Source organism: Apodemus sylvaticus, chromosome 8 (genome assembly GCF_947179515.1).
Source record: "Apodemus sylvaticus chromosome 8, mApoSyl1.1, whole genome shotgun sequence".
Lineage (NCBI taxonomy): Eukaryota > Metazoa > Chordata > Mammalia > Rodentia > Muridae > Apodemus > Apodemus sylvaticus.
Genome location: NC_067479.1, coordinates 72,877,245 through 72,893,783, shown reverse-complemented (window position 1 = coordinate 72,893,783; position 16,539 = coordinate 72,877,245). Strand labels below are relative to the sequence as shown.

The following is a 16,539-nucleotide window of genomic DNA, read 5'->3' as shown; positions in this document are numbered from 1 at the left end:
TTTCTAGGGTTGTGTTCACAATATTTCTACCAGAATTCCTAGTGTTTCTTGCCCAATGGCCTATATTACTGGCATTCAAAATCTGTAGTTTATAGAGTAGTACTATATATAATGTACAGTTAAGATTATTGTCTTCTTAGTTGTAGGCAGGATTTTCTCTCGTCTCTGGCCTAAAGGCTTACTATTTACATGCACTTTTACCTTTATCTTTTCTTTTCACTATTGAGTTTACCTTGTTTATTGTTGGTTGGTTGATTAGTTTTTAAGACAACTCTTGGTCTGTAATTCTGTCTTGTAACTTGGCCTGGACTTGAACTTGATTCAGTCCTCTTGTCTCTATGGATCATCACCCCCCTGGGATTACAGTTGGGTTGGTACAATTCTAGCTTTGCTGATGCTTTTATTTCCTTTCCTTAGACCTTCATCTGCCTCCTCTGGACAGGGGGTTTCTTTTAGACCATTCTTCAGTGGGGATTCAGGCCACACAAGAGTCCTCACTCCCAACAATTCTGGTAAGTTAATGTTCTCAAGTTTTCTTTACAGTTAGGGGAATGGTCTGAATTTTGCCTGACTAGTACAAACCTGTACCAGTTGAATCCTATTATATACAAATTGACCTATAAGATCAGGCTGGCTCCCCATCCCCATCTCCACAAGCTAGACATCAAACCCAGGACCAGGACCTTATTAAAAGTGTTTACTAACCACAAATTAGGTTTTCTGAGCCAGGTCTTGTGCAGATCAGCTAGCCTTCAACTATCTATGAAGTCCAGGTATACCTCAAACTTGTGATCATCCTGCATCTACTGCCCAAGTGTTTTAATTACAGGCATATACTACTAGGTGTGGCTTTTTTTTCTACATTTCATGTTAGGATTTGGTAAGAGGGCAGCAGGTAGAGATTTTTCTGTCAAGCCTGATGACATAGTTTGATCCCTAGGACTCACAGGTGTGAAAATTGTATAATGGAAGGAAGAAATGCAGCTTTTGAAAGTTGTCCTTGGACATATGTGTATATGGCAGGGGTGCACACACACACACACACCACAAATAAGTAATAAATATTAAAGAAAATAAGATGTGGATTTTTAGATCCCACAGTGAACATACTGGGTGTTTGGTCCAAAGGTTATAAAAACCAGTATGTTTTTAAAGTACCTCTGTCACCAGCTCTGTTGTCACCTTCAATGCTTACTCAAATGTTTATCCTGCCTCTTTCAACTTATAATTAAACTTAAGTCTCAGACTGTCCTGTTTCAAGTAGCTCAGCCTGGCCTAGAATTCCCATTGTAACTGAGACAAGATTACAAGTGTAAGATTAGAGGTATGTACCCTTTCTTAAAGAGTACCCTTTCCATTTAGCTAAAGCTGACTTTGAACTGTCTATGGCCAGGTTGGTCTCAAACTCATAACTCTTCTGCCTCTGCTTTATAGGTGTTAGAATTACAGGCAAACACCACTGTGCCAAGCTGTCTTTCCCTTTGTAGTATTCTTTGTTTTAGAGCTTCCTAGATATTATGGTCCTCAGTAACATGGCTGAGAAACTGAGAAAGTTATCTTACGGTTAGTTCTGTCCTGCCCTTCAGGTCAGAGGGAAAGCAGAACCACGCCAAAGAGTCTTCCTGGTTTCCAACTTCCAGTCCTACAGGTGAGGCCTGACAGTAACTTATCAGTGTATAGAACTTTGCAAATTAGGCCTTCGTGCTAAAGGCTGAGGCTTAGTTAGATGACAACCAACGGAGAGTGACTTAGATATCCCTGTGATAAGCAGGCATTCAGTTTTCAGGATGGTTTCAGCTTCAATGATTCTTACTGTAAAATTAGTTTGCTGCTGGTTTTGTTTGTTTTGTTTTTTGGTTGTGGGGGAACAATGTAATTTTGTTCGGTTTGTTTGGTTTTTCAAGACAGGGTTTCTCTGTCTGGAACTCACTCTGTAGACCTGGCTGGCCTTGAACTCAGAGAACTATCCACTGGTTTGGTGTCTTGTTTTGTTTTGGTTTTTTCTTGGTTCATAACAAAGTATTTGTTTTGTCTTGGGCACTGGGTACCTAGTACATTGTAGGCTAGTGCTCTCCCAGCTGCCTGTCTCCCTAGACCTTTCTCATTTTAAGTCAGATCTTAAGTGAGTTGCCCAGGCTGGCCATGGACTTACTTGACTCAGCCTACCACACAGCAGTGAGCACAGGCCTCACTATCAGCTCTGGCAATGAAGACTCTTTTTCCATGGAATGTATCTTTTGCACAAACTATGGAAAGGATGTATGCCTCCAGAGGTGAATTTATGGGACTAATTCTAATTCAAAGAACAAAAAGAATGGGTATGGTAGAAGTTTGTAAGGATATCCAGTAAGTGAAAAATTCAGTTTTGCCTTTTAATTCCACTTTTGTGTCTTTGCAGTTTTTTGAGATTATTTTCACTGAAAGTCTCTCACAAACCAAGGAATAGCTCCTGGATAGTAAAACTGGGTTATATTTATTTCCATAATCTAAAATGCCCTTTATCAGCAAGGAATCAAAATTTAAGTAGAGCCTAGTGGCAAAAGCCTGTAATTCAAGCTACTCAGAGCTTGAAGCAAAAAGAAACACAAAGTTCAAAACCAGCCTGGGCTATAGTGTGAGTTTCATGCCTTAATAAAACCCTGCCTGAAAAATGAAAAGTTGCCAGGTATGGTATAGGGTACCTATAATCCCAGGGGTTCAGAAGATGAAGTAGGAGAATCACATGTTTGAGTCCATCTTGAGTTATACATCAAGTTCCAGGCCAGGCTGGCTAGAGACCTTATCTCAGGTCAAAGAATAGACAAACCTGGTCTATTTAGGAATATTGGTCAATAGTAAGTATGCTTGCCTGGCATCCACCAGGCCCTGGTTGATATCAACCCCTGAAACAAGAGAATAAAAAGAAATTAAGGTTTAATAATTAAACTTTGTATGGACATTTAAAACAATGTTAAGTTTTAAAACAAAAGGTCTAGGAATATAGCTTAGTTGGTCGAGTACATGCCCAGCATGTGCTAAGTCCTACTATTCAATCCCCTATATTTCATATATCTAGGTATTTGCACTCAGAAGAGGGACTAGAAGTTCAAAGGTATCCTTGCTTACATATGAAGTTCAAGGCCCATGTCTCAGTAGAGAGGAGAGAGGAAGGGAAGGTGTTTTTGTTGTTTCTGTTGTTTGTTTTTGTTTTGTTTTAAGATATCAGGAGCCCAGCATAGGGACCCACACCTTCGAGCCCAGCTTTTGGGAGGTAGAAGCAGGAAGATTAGGAGTTCAAGGGCAGATTGAGATAACAGAAGCTATCTCAAAACCAAGAAAAGGCTGGGATTTAAGCTGTAAGAAGTAATACTGAAGAAACAGTGTCCTCTCACAGAACCTCAAAGATAGAGATAAACTGATAAGGAAATGCAGATCTCTAAGTATGTGGCTCCAAGTTGAATTGTGTTAAGAAACAGTTATTTCTAACTGGATATAGTGGTGCATACCTGTCATCCCAGCACTTGAGAGACCAAGGTATGAAGATTCGGAGTTCAAGATCATCTTGACTAAATAGCAAGCTTTGAGGCTAACCTGAGCTATATAAAACCCTCTCTCAAAAACAAAACAAACAAAAAACCCTGCTTGTATGAGACAATTGAGGAATCTTAGTCTGTTGGGTACTATTAAAGACTTTTTTCTGGGACAGGCTCTCACTTGAAACCCTGGCTGGTCTAGAACTGTAGACTAAGCTGGCCTCAAACACAAATCTGCCTGCCTCTGCTTCCTGAGTATGGGATTAAAGGTGTGTGCTATTCCAGAAGTTATTAAAAGAACTGTAAACATGAGGAATAGTTCAGGTCTGATGACTGTTTTACATACACAAATATACAAACACAAATAAGTACATACCCATATATATGTAAATAAAAATTTTATGAAGTTAAATGATAACTAGATTTTGCTTTATAATTTACTAAAAAGAAGCAATAGAAAGAGTAATATTGGCCATGAGTTTTGTTGAGCTTGGATGACAGGTTCATTATTCTGGTCTATTCTTTAAAACAGTGGTTCCCAGTCTTCCTACTACTGTAGCCCTTTAATACAGTTCCTCAAGTATGGTGACCCCAACCATAGAATCATTTTGTTACTACTTCATAACTGTAACTCCACTACTGTTATGAATCATATAAATATCTGATATGCAGGATATCTGATATGTGACCCCTGTAAAAGAGTCATTTGACCCCAAAGAGGTGGAGACCAACAGGTTAAGAACCACTGTTTTAAAACAAAACCTATTGGGCCTGGAGAGATGACTCAGCAGTTAAGAATACTGGCTACTCTTCCAGGGGACCTGGGTTGATTCCTAGCACCAATATGGTGGATCACAACCCTCTATGACTCCAGTCCCAGTGTATCTCCAGAGTCGTCATCTGAGCATAGAAATACATGCAACAAAACATCCATAAATGTAAAATCTTAAAGATAAAACATTATAAAGTTAAAAATAGTTACTGAAAAGTGCCATATCACTAAAGGTGTCAGATCTCTGCCTCCCTGGTAATTGTCTTTTGATACAATAGTCATATGTTCCAAATCTTCCTAAAGCTTCTCAGACATTTTACCTCATCATAAAGCACTGAAGCATACAGTTTAAGTAACAATAAAGCCCTCATCATACAGGAGGCATCAGATCTTAATCAAGTTGGGCATGGTGGACCACCTTTAATCCCTGCCCTTTGGGAAACAGAAGCAGGCAGATCTCTGTGAATTCAAGGCCAGCCTGATTTATGTAGCCAACAGCAATAGTGAGACCCTGTCTCAAACAAAAGTTTTTAGTTTGGAAGTTAGTCATCATACAATAAGGAAAAACCATGGGGAAGCAATAGCGTTGATTTTGTTCAATAAAACTTTATTGGCAGAACACTCTTACTAGTCTGTGTTGTCATAACATGCAAATCTGTTCTCTGCTGCAGACATTCTACCAACAGAGGCAGATGGGACTAGCCAGGAGAGACGGATGGAGCATTTCCAGATAGAATCCCTCTTTCAGGTCTGATCTCTGCAGAATGCTAAGACTGAACTGCAGTGTCCAGTACTATTAGGAGGTATGGGCACGTGTTTCCTGGTTTCAGCCTACAGCTTGTTCTTTTCAACTTTATCTTACATGTCTTTCTCTCCAAAACATTTAAAATTTTTAAAAAAATATTTGTGTGTGTGTCATATGAGGGTATACTACTTGCTTATGAGTGCCTGTGATGCAGGTGCCCTCAGAAACCAGAAGAGGGCGTGCGAGCCCCTAAAGCCAGGGTTATAGGCAGCTTGTGAGCTGACTGACATGGTGCTGGGGAACTGTCTCCAGCTCCTTCATGTTTTTATTATTTTGTGTATGTACTTGTGAGGGATCCGAGGACAACTTGTAGGAGTCAGTTCTTTCCAACAAAGTCGGTCCTGGGGATCCAACTCAAGTCACTAGACTTGGTGGCAAGTACCTTTCCTGACTAAGCCATCTCAATGGCTCTGTCTTATATCAATACACAAGAAAGCGATGAGGTCTTACACTGGGCTTCAGGAAGATCATCATTTCTCCCCCGTGTGTACGGCCTTTCATTTCCTAGTTTGAAACTAAAGTTGCAAAAATCCTTAGCCTCATGCTTTGGCATAGGAAGACTAGGTTAATATATTTATCGTGGTTCATTTCTGGATTTCACTGCTTAGCCCTGGACTTTGCTATCCTGTGGCCGATGTAAATAAACAATTGTCCCCACCCTAAGGTATTATACTGTTTACCTCTTGTTTTACAGCTGGCTGCTATGAAATGTTTTGAATATCCTTTGTCCAAAAAATAGGTAGAATACATTTCCAGCTTTGATTTTGCTGTTAAAACAGGTAGATTTCTAGCTTAGTAAGGTATATAGAGTAATAAAAAGGAAAAAATCATTAGAAATATACCCTTGTATGGCTACTGCAACTCTTGCTAAACAGTTTCTAGAATGGTGAGATGAGTAAGTGGAGTTACAACCTGTTGCCACTGCCGAAGGACCACTAAGTCTTGTCATCAGACTGCTGGAAACCACGAGTGTCAACAGATGCTGAATTACTGTCTTCTATTTTTATTTACTGCAGTATGTTCTCTTTAAAAAATAATAAATATATACTAAATCAGAAATAATTTTAAAGTGGTGCTGGGCTTGAAACTAGGGTGTCACACACACTAGGTAAGAGGTCTACCACTGAGCTACATGCCAGCATTAAATCCCTAGACTCAGGCTGGGTACAGATGTGGCCAAGTTGGCAGAGTATCTGCCTACCATACACAGAGGCCCAGAACTGCATAAACTGTGCATGATGGCACATACACTTAGGAGATGGAAACAGATAGGTCAGAAGCTGAACAACAGCCATGGCTTCACAAGTTCAAGGCAGGCATTTACAAAATGAAGATGAGGCTAGAGATGCTCAGCAGTGAAGAACACTGCTCTCCCACAGGTCCTAAGTACATGCCCAGCAACCACATGGTGGCTCACAACCATCTGAAGTGCGATCTGAAGCCCTCTTCTGGTGTGTCTGAAGACAGCAACAGTGTACTCACATAAATGAAAGTGGATGGATAGACAAGAGATATATCTTTAAACATATGAGTGGCAAAGTGGAGAAGAGAAACAAGTTTATTTTTGGCCTTTTTTTTTTTATTATTTAGCAATTTGGGGCTTGCACTCTATTTTCAGATGACTAACCAACTGTTACCAGTGATTCCCCGTTCTAGAACATCACTGAGTTAGAAGACCATGCTCCTTCTGTCCACAAGACAGATCCTATAAAGAGGGAAACATCTCTTGTTAGATACAAACTGAAGCACTAGTAAAAAAGGAAAAACAAAATTAAAAAAAAAAAACAAAAAACAAACAAGCCGGGCAGTGGTGGCGCACGCCTTTAATCCAGCACTTGGGAGGCAGAGGCAGGCGGATTTCTGAGTTGGAGGCCAGCCTGGTCTACAAAGTGAGTTCCAAGACAGCCAGGGCTACACAGAGAAACCCTGTCTCTTAAAAACAGAAACAAAAAACAAAACAAAACCAACCTAACAATCTATATCAATCTAAAGTAGTGTCAGGTTTATAAATCCAAACCTGTAACTACCCTACTGCCCTTCTCCTCTGTCACACTGCTATGTTTCAAAACAGGTTCGCACATAGTCCAGGCTGGCTCTGACTTCATATGTAGTCAAGGCTGACGCTGAACACCTTGATCTGCATGCCTCTACCTGCCATGCACAGTAGTCACAGGCATTATGCCTGGCTCATTCCTGCCTTCAATAAATATAGACTAATATTCACACTCTGATTATTAAAAAAATTTCACAAACTCTGTATGTAAAGATTTACCCTGAGACAATAGTGAGCAAAGAGGGGATTTCATAGAAATAAAATGGTAGAGAGCAGATTGGTCCCAGTATCAGAAGCAAGAACAGTCTGCTTGGAATTAGTAACAAATCAAGTAAGACATCAGAGGAGTCTGAGGACGTGTCTGTTACAAAACCAAGACACTGCAAACACTAGCTGCAGTGTGCTTGGACATGCTCAGACAGGACAGGCAGAAAGGACTCTGACAAATGCTAGGTTGCAGTGGGATCAGGTGGATCACAATACTTCTCCAGTCAGGTTCCCTGTAGATGTGGGGCTGAGACATGACTTAAAAATCCTAAGAACAAGAGCAAAGCAAGAGCTCTTTTCAGCCATTATTTGCCCAGATCCCAAACTCGCTCTACATGGAGGCTGGAGAATTGGATTTCTGTTGATCCAATACATTCAGTTTATCCTGGTCACCCTCTCCAGTCTACTGTCAGATTACCCACTTTGCCTACTCAAGAATACAAAACTTTTTACAAGAGCAATTTCAAAAAGGTTTGAACAGTCACTAAGTTGGTTAATATTTCAGTAATAGACTCCCCTTTGCCTCAGCCTCCCTCAGTCCCGTATGATTACATCATCATCATCTTCCTCCTCCTCCTCCTCTTCTTCCTCACCATCTTCTGGCAGTTCTTCATCATCATCATCGTCATCCTCCTCTTCATCTAGACAAACTACCACTTCTGCTGGCTTAGGCAATCGAGAGTCAAACCAGTCCAGCACTTGCTGAGTGCTTAGTCTTGATGCCTGACTCAGTCTAAGGACATCAGCTTCCTGTAGCTGCTGGTGGACTGTCAAGTAACTCTCCAAAGGTCGTATATCTGGTGGGGGCGATGGGGCTGGTAGAGGTGGTGTCTTGGCCCATTCTTTCAAGGGATGAGTTGATGGTGTGGGAATGGCTGGATCTTGAAAACTAGGGGTACCAAGTACCGCATTGTCCCGAAACCATTTCAGCTGCCCATGCTTCAAGGCATATCGTGTGTCACCAAACCATTGAATAATCTCAGGGCGAGGTAAACCAGTGATCTGTTCTAATTTATGGTAATCTTCTCGTCGTGCCCATTGGCACTGTAGGAAAAAGGATTTAAGGATGGCCAACTGTTCTTTGGTTTTACGCTTAGTCTTTCGCTGGTGTTGCATATCTGGGGAAAGGTATTCTGTGGGGCCAACCCTACTTGGTACTGAGTTATTCCAGAGCTTTTGGGGCCAGAGTGGTTCTACTTGTAGAGACAGTGCCTGCTCACTAGGTGAGATATAACCCAAAGGCTGGAGGGGTTTAGGGGTGGCAGTGGTTCCATTAGCCAATACCTGGAAAGAGGGAGAAGAGGTAGAGGAAGATGGAGGTGTTCCACTAGGCTCGGACTCCTCCTTACAACTATTATCAAGTAATGAGATCAGTGGGAGCTTATCTGGCTGATGGACAGCTGTGGAGTGATTCCAGGAAGCAGTCTTTCCACCGCATGACTGGTTGGGACCCCCGCCTGCCTGCTCCTTAGAGAGGCCACTGATCTGAAGATCCGGACAATCTGATTGGTGAGAGAATGTTCTGCTGCCTGTCATCAAAGGCTCCTTAACTTTCTGATGATTCAGTGGCAGCTGTGATACCTGAGAGGGCTCCTCAGGCTCAGCCTTCAATCCTTTCACATGAGTGGGCTCGCTAAGCGCCAGAGAACTCGGTCCAAGAGCAACCTGCTCTGGAGGGGGCACTGGAGGCATCTCCTGCGGGGGCCTCACTGCCTGATGTGTGAAAGAGAGAAGAGACTTGAAAAGGATCTGATCTCGGTGGTACACCACTCTGGCTCGAGTCTCTTCTATCTCTTCAGATGACCAGCTAATGCCACAGCGGAGACGTTGAGCCATGAACCAGGTCTTTACCTTCTCCATCTGCAGCCCATGCCGCAGGCAGAGGAGAGCTATATCTGCCAGGCTTGGATAAGGGAAGTAGCTGAAGGCTTGTAGCAGGTGCTCATTTCCATCCAGCTCACTGGTTTGGATGGCTTGAGTCCACACAAGCTGTAGCTCCTCGGAGACTGGGGGGAGACAGATAAGGCCCACTGCTGAGCTGTTGAGACTATTAGCATCTTTATTAGGGCTCATGTTGTGCTCTGGTTTGTACCCTGCAGAGACAGATGTAAGAAAAGAAACAGTTCCATCACCATTTAATCTTTACCAAACTGCTGAAACCAAACAATTTCTATTTGAATCATGTTGTATTGCTCCTAAAATGTTTAAATCATTTTGCAATTTTTACAGTCTTGTCAAGTCATCAGAACCTGCTGTAATTTCTGTATTCTTTGTATTAAACACAATGTCCATAGAAGCTTGGATAAAAATGACCCTAAGCCACATGACAAAAATCTGTCTTTAGAGGCTAAGGAAAAAAGTTATCCTCCCACAGCCTTTACTGTTCCAACTTCAGTTTGTTTCTGACAGCTGTCACTCAGCTCTCACCTTTGAGGTTATGGAACAGTACTCAAGACTGTATTTAACACAAATCCAGCACCTCGTGCTGTCATCTCAGAATGACCACTCTTTAGTGCCTAACAATCTTGGATAACTTCCAGAACGTAGAGACAGGGAAACAACCTGTCAAGTCAGACACAGGAGTACAAAACTACAATCCCAGCACTTGGGAGATAGTCGGTAGCACTGGGAGTTCAAGGACAGCCTGAACTACATAAAACTGTCTCACAGCATACAAACAGCAAGCAAAACAGGGTGGGATAGTCTGCCCAGCCCTAAAAAATGCCCACTCCATTTTCATGGTGACAGGGGTACTGGGAACAGGAAACTGTTCATAATACATTAAAACCCTAAACTCTAGAGAGACTTTCTTCCGAATCCCAGTAGGAAAGCTTGGTATAAAAGAACCTTATTCCCCTTGGCTTAGATCTTGTGGAGAGGGCAGTTTTCTCCCTCAAATCAGCTTAATAAAGGTTAATCCCTCCCTGAGTCTTTGTCACCTCTCTCAGCTCAGTCTAAGGAGCCCAGAGATGACCCCTCCCCATTAATAGCCTACTCCACAAAGGGCAACAGGGCTCTGCTCTTATCTCTCCAGTCCAGCTTTCTCCTCAGAACCAGCAGGGCCAGTTCATTAAACAATACTGCTAGATCCCAGGCTTGTGGGATAGGGACCTATTCATTCCTCAATGCCCGGCAAAATCTGTTCACTGAATAATCTGTAACTTTTTTTTTTAGTTTGTTTTTTTTTTAATTCATTTATTTTATTTATATGAGTACACCTTAGCTTTCTTTAGACTCAGCAGAAGAGGGCATCAAATCCCATTACAGATGGTTGTGAGCCACCATGTGGTTGTGGTTGTTGGAAATTGAACTTAGTATCTCTGGAAGAGCAGTCAGTGCTCTAAACCACTGAGCCATCTCCACCCCATTCTATAACATTTTAATTCAGCTCCCTCCTTAGGTATTAGAGATACTTTATCACATTTTATTCTTGAAGGAATCCCATTGGTTTTATATTACTTCTTGTCTATCCAGGATAAGATTCCTACATAAATACTGAATAACTGTCAAATTTCAAGTCCACAAAGACAGTGTCTAATGTTTTCACTTCTTTGGAAACCTTTGCATGCCTAGACAAATGCTCCAAAAGGTCCAGTCTTAGGAGCTTTATTTTACTCTATAAAAGTCTTTTTAGATTGTATAACTTTTATCTACATGCACATATCCACCATGTGCGTGCTTGGTGCCCTCAAAGATCAGAAGAGGGCACCAGATCTGGAGTTGGATTTACAGTTGGTGGTGAGCCGCCATGTGGATAAGGGAATGGAACCCAGGCTCTCTGCAAGGGCAACAAGTGCTAACCGATGAGCCAGCCCTTAGAGGCTTTATGATTATAAAACTGGACATTCCTTCTAGTGTTTGCTTGCCATAGCTCCTGACAATCAAACCTAACAGACCAGAAGCCATGCAGACCCTAAAAGCATTATACTTGAAGGGGACTTTACAGGTGAGGAGGTAAAGCTAAGTGGAAGCGGCTTATGAATTCTAAGCTACTAGTACTTAGCATCTAGCTCTGCGTTAGTCACTGAAACCCTAATGACTCTTCGCTCTATTTTCTTCCTCTGTAAAGAATGCTGAACTTAGAGGATGGAGAGATGGCTCAGTGGTTAAGAACACTGATTGCTCTTTCGAAGATCCTGAGTTCAAATTCCAGCAACCACATGGTGGCTCACAACCATCCATAATGAGATCTGATGCCCTCTTTGGGTGTGTCTGAAGACAGCTACAGTGTACTTAAATGTAACGAATAAATAAATCTTAAAAAAAAAAAGAATGCTGTACTTACAGAAAAGTTACATATTGTCATCAAGCATCTGTATGCTAGGCATTATAAAGTCAGAAACAGCAGCTTTGGGAGATGGGGTTTGGTATATAGCAGGCTTGCGGTTAACTGCAGCTCCCCTGCTTTCTAGAATGCTATTTGTCCTTAGCCAAGTTATTTCACCTGTGGCTTAGTTTCTTATCAAATAAAAAGATACCCTTAACTTGGGAACTCTAAACTGGGCAGAAGTCAGAGTCTTCTGGTGGGCAAGCAGTTTAACAATGAGCTATATACAGCTCCAGCTCCATGATTTTATATTCTGTATTTTGAGGTTTTGAAACAATTTCAGAATAGATTTTGCTGCTTTGAAAAAAAATATAAGGGCTGGAGAGAAGACTTGGTGCTTAAGAGTACATGGCTGCTCTTCCAGAGGAGATAGGTTCAGTTCTAACATCTACAAGGTTGCTCACAACCTTTTGTAACTCTAGTTCCAGGACACCTGATGCCCTCTTCTGGCCTCTGTGGGCATTGCATGCATGTGTTGAACAGACGTAAGTGCAACATTATAAGCAAACATGTAAAATAAAATTAAAAAAGAAAAATAGGGCTATGGATATGTCTCACAGGCATAAATGTTTCCCAAGTGCTGAGATTGAAGGTGTGTATCACTCTACCCAGCTAGAATCAAGACTTCCCTGTGTAGCTGGTAATTCTCTGGAAGAATCTGTCTTTCAATTAGGAGCACACTACAACAGGATGGCTCATAAGAATGACAGGGGCCAGCCACAATGGCACAATGTAAAGAGACTGTCTCAAAAACAAGAGTGACAATAGGATAGACCAGTGTTCTCAACATAGTTTCTTGTGTCTCCATTTTGGACTGGATAGAGAAAGAATCAAAACTGGAGGGTGGTGGTAAGTTTTATGAATAATCACACCTGCATCCTTATTACAGATATTAGATATATTATTCTGTATAGTCATTAATTTAAAAATATGCTCGTAACACTCTTCCTTCCCTTTGATTTCTAATATACCCAGACAGACAGAAAGGACAAGCAGCCTAAACTTGAAATTTAGATGCTGTCCATTCACTGGCAGGGGGAAAAAAGGGACTTTGGAATGTTCAGTTGAACATAGGCTTGCACTAAAACAGAAGACAAAGCAGAAAACTGGATACAATCCTGCTCCATCCCTAAGTCTTTATTCAAAGAAGATGTGAAATACCACCTAAGGTATGTCTGGGTGATATAGTGTTGAGGGCCTTGAGGACTTCTGTGATGTTTAACTTACGTGCTTCTGAACTTTTTAGATCAACTTCTTTGAGAATCAGATAAAAATCATAGAGCTTTGGGCTGAGGAGATGGCTCAGCACAGGTTCAGTTCCAAGCACCCATATCAGATGACATAACCACCTATACCTCCAGTTTCAGGGGATCCAAATCCCTCTGGTTTCCATGGGCTTGATTGTGTGTACTGCACACAAATACAGACACACACAAATCAATCTTTTTTTTTTAAGAGCCACACCTTCCAAACTTTATAACTTAAAAATGTATGCCCAATACAAGTCACACTTGTACTCACAGACATCACTACCAAGAGGTCAGCTTCAGATCTCTGCTTTATAAGTCTTCCTATGAACTTAATGAAGGCAGTGCGATATCTGACTTAAAAGTGAACAAGCAGCCCGGTGGTGGTGGCGCACGCCTGTAATCCCAGCACTCTGGGAGGCAGAGACAGGCGGATTTCTGAGTTCGAGGCCAGCCTGGTCTACAGAGTGAGTTCCAGGACAGCCAGGGCTACACAGAGAAACCCTGTCTCGAAAACAAATCCAAAAAACAAAAAAAAGTTAACAAGCAATTTAGTGTAAATTAATAGAAAAAGTGGGAGACAAGAATTACGCTGTCTAGAAGGGACAGGGTATTTGTGGTACCAGATAGGGTGGGAAAGTTGCTCAGTGGTTCAGGAGCCTTGTTTAAGTGACCCACTAGATGACATGATCAGTATCCAGTGTCCTGGATACACAAGTTAGCCACTGCCTAGTGCAGCACACTGGCTTTACTCAGTTGTCATGCTTGAAACAGTGTGCTTCTCCAGCTGCTTATGCTCTGACACAGTTGCCCATTTCTACGTCATATCTGGGTATCTGTATAATAATGTTAATTAAAACATCATGCAAACCTATTGAAATGTGGAAACTAAGACATCTCAGCATGCTGAGGCAGAAGGATCGCAAATTTGAGGCCAGTGTGAGCAAAACTGTGTAAACACAAAAATTAAATGTTTGGAGAGCCTAATTCAAGAATATGTATTAGGGGCTGGAGAGATGGCTGACCAGTTAAGAGCACTGACTGCTCTTCTGAAGGTCCTGAGTTCAATTACCAGCACCACATGGTGGCTTACAACCATCCATAATGAGATCTGATGCCCTCTTCTGTGGTATCTGAAGACAGCTACAGTGTACTTGGAATATGTATTAAAACCCTCCCGTTAGGAGTGGGCAAGATGATGGTGTTCCAACTCAAATAGCTTCCAAAGGTCCAATCTCACTTCATTTTAAAGAAAGCCAAACTGGAGATAACATGATCAAAGTGAGCTCTCTCCTAGAGTGGCATACTAGAATTACCTGAGAAACTTAAAAGGCCACCCTCCTCCCCATTCTCTTCTGATTAATGCACTGGGACACAGGCATTCATCGTTTTAAAAGTTCTCAGGGTGCAGTTAATACTAAAAAGACGAGTTAAACAATACACAAAAGACTGGTGAGATTTACTTTCAATTGTAAGGTTTAGGATAATTTATGTGTTTTAATTATTTTCTGGCTTTTGTAACTACTGCTGCCTACCTATCCTTATACCATAAATGGATTTGAAATATATGACGAAGAGCTCATAATATGCATCGATCTAGGCCTACACTGATTTTCAGACAATTCTCAAGCATGAGTTTTCTTCCAGCTGACAAGTTTCAGACAGGGACGCAACACCAGGAACCTATGAGGGCTTTCGTTTCCCGGTTGGTTTTCTCAGTATGGCGGGGTAAGAGAGTCGGGGGCCAGTGTGGTTGTTTTGTTTTGTTTTGTTTTGTTTTTAAAAACAAAAAAACAAACAAAAAATACCCTTTCATTCCCAAATGTGAGAATTTTCATCCCCAGAAGTGAGGTCTAGTTGTATATGCCTGTGGAGGTCGCCAGGAGGTAGTGATGGGGACAGGGGAGGCCCGGGAGGCAGTATGAAGGGCCAGCGACTGGGTCAGAGAACAAAAAGTTGCAGCACTTGGGGCGGTGAGCTCCAGGAGGCAGGTGAACCTGCATCCTCGCAGGGGGCGTCCCGACCCAACCTTTCCCATCCCCCCCCTTACGTACACTCCTTAGCCTCCCCCCCCCCCCCCCCGTTACAACAACACAGATTCGAAAGTCTAGGGGAGGAAAGGAGGACAGAACCCGACAACTTCCAACGGAGGATACTCCTCCCACCACGAGGATGGGGCTCTGAGGGTCGGAGGTGTCGCACGGCCGGGAGGCAGGCCCAGGGCCTGGGGGGGGCGGGGGTGGGGTCGGTCACTCACCACGACGCGGCCCCGGGCAGCGGCTCCCAGCCTCGCACCGCGGGCCAGGGCGGGAAAGGGGAAGAGGGCAGGGGATCCAAGAGAGAGGGGCTGCGGCACGCCCGACTCCTGGCACCACGCGAAGCCCTGGACCGCCGCTGCCCCCCGCCCCTGGAACGAGGCGATCCGCCCCTACCAGTGCGGCCTGGAAGCGGAGGCGGGGCCGAGGTCGGGATTGGTGGGCGGGCATCAGCACAACGTACTGGGCCGGCCATTGGCTACGTGGGTGCCGGCAAAGGTCCGCGATTGGCTGCGGAGACCCGGTCTGTGTAGGAGCGTGGGACTGGGAACATGTTTTCCTGGACATGGACACTGCGCCTGCAGTGGACCTCTGCACCCTGTGGTCCTTCCAAAGTTCTTCACTGAGCTGGCCCCGGGTCCCACAGGAAGCCCTTCGGAAGACCTTTTAAAAATCTACCGCCAGTCAAACTGGAGCCCAAGCGCCACCAGCAGCGGCAGCCATGACGAAACGCTTAAAGCCATCGAGACTGTGCACAAGGAGCAGATGCTTAGCCCCCAGAAAGACAAGCATCTTAAGTACCCAGTGTTGGGGTTTTGTCTAAGCTCCACCCCACACCTACCTGGCAATAGCCAGGTATGCCCCGCCCCAGAGATCTGGCCCACTATAAGAGGGGCTACTTGCTCCTCCTCTCCCTCTCTTTTTGCTCTCCGCTCTCCCACATACTCTCACCTCTCTGCCCCTGGGGCTCTTCCCCCCCCCCCTCCACGTGGTCATGGCCGGCCTCCACTCCCCCCCCCCTCTCTACCTCTCTCTCTCTCTACCACTAACTCCCATCCCCTATTCTGAATAAACTCTATTCTATACCATGTCTGTGTGTGTGTGTGGTCCCTCAGGGGCAGAGGTGCCCAGGCAAGGGCCCGCCTGGACACCTTCCCCCACGCCACCTAGCCACACTCACCTAACCCCAAAGTCCTTCATTGGTGCAGTTGGCCGGGAAGGAGAAACACCATGGGATATTAAGCCTCTTCCACCAATGGGTAAGTTTTACACCCCCACTGGTCAGAGCAATAGTCTCTGCACTCTGTAATGGGATCTGAAGCCCTCTTCTGGTGTGTCTGAAGACAGCTACAGTGTACTCATATAAATAAATAAATCTTAAAAAAAAAGGGGGGGGGGGACACTTGATCTTCCAGAGGAGTACTGATTGCCAACACTCACAGGAGTACTGATTGCCAACACTCTGGATGGCTCACAACCATCTGAAACTCCAGTTCCAGGAGATCTAACGCCTCTTCTGG

General features: G+C 43.5%; 2 protein-coding genes across 2 annotated transcripts in view; one reads left to right on the top strand and one right to left on the bottom strand.

Annotated features, from left to right (window-relative positions):
* Nucleotides 1-5,021, top strand: part of Rnf212b (ring finger protein 212B) — a 44,381-nt gene extending 39,360 nt beyond the window's left edge. The window contains exons 12-14 of the mRNA XM_052191479.1: nt 418-512; nt 1,587-1,648; nt 4,956-5,021. Of these exons, the coding sequence (XP_052047439.1) occupies nt 418-512; nt 1,587-1,648; nt 4,956-5,018 (220 nt within the window). The 3' untranslated portion in view covers nt 5,019-5,021. The remainder of the gene's footprint in view (nt 1-417; nt 513-1,586; nt 1,649-4,955) is intronic.
* Homez (homeobox and leucine zipper encoding) lies at nt 4,871-15,430 on the bottom strand. Its single transcript, XM_052191478.1, has 2 exons — nt 15,241-15,430; nt 4,871-9,502 (listed from the first exon to the last, which is right to left on the bottom strand). Exon 2 carries the CDS (start codon nt 9,480-9,482, stop codon nt 7,944-7,946), a length of 1,539 nt encoding a protein of 512 aa, XP_052047438.1. The 5' UTR covers nt 9,483-9,502; nt 15,241-15,430; the 3' UTR covers nt 4,871-7,943.
* Nucleotides 15,431-16,539: the final 1,109 nt, after the last annotated feature.

What these genes read in the sequence shown, in the direction of transcription:
- Homez (XM_052191478.1), bottom strand. Translation starts at nt 9,482, where the DNA reads ATGAGCCCTAATAAAGATGCTAATAGTCTCAACAGCTCAGCAGTGGGC.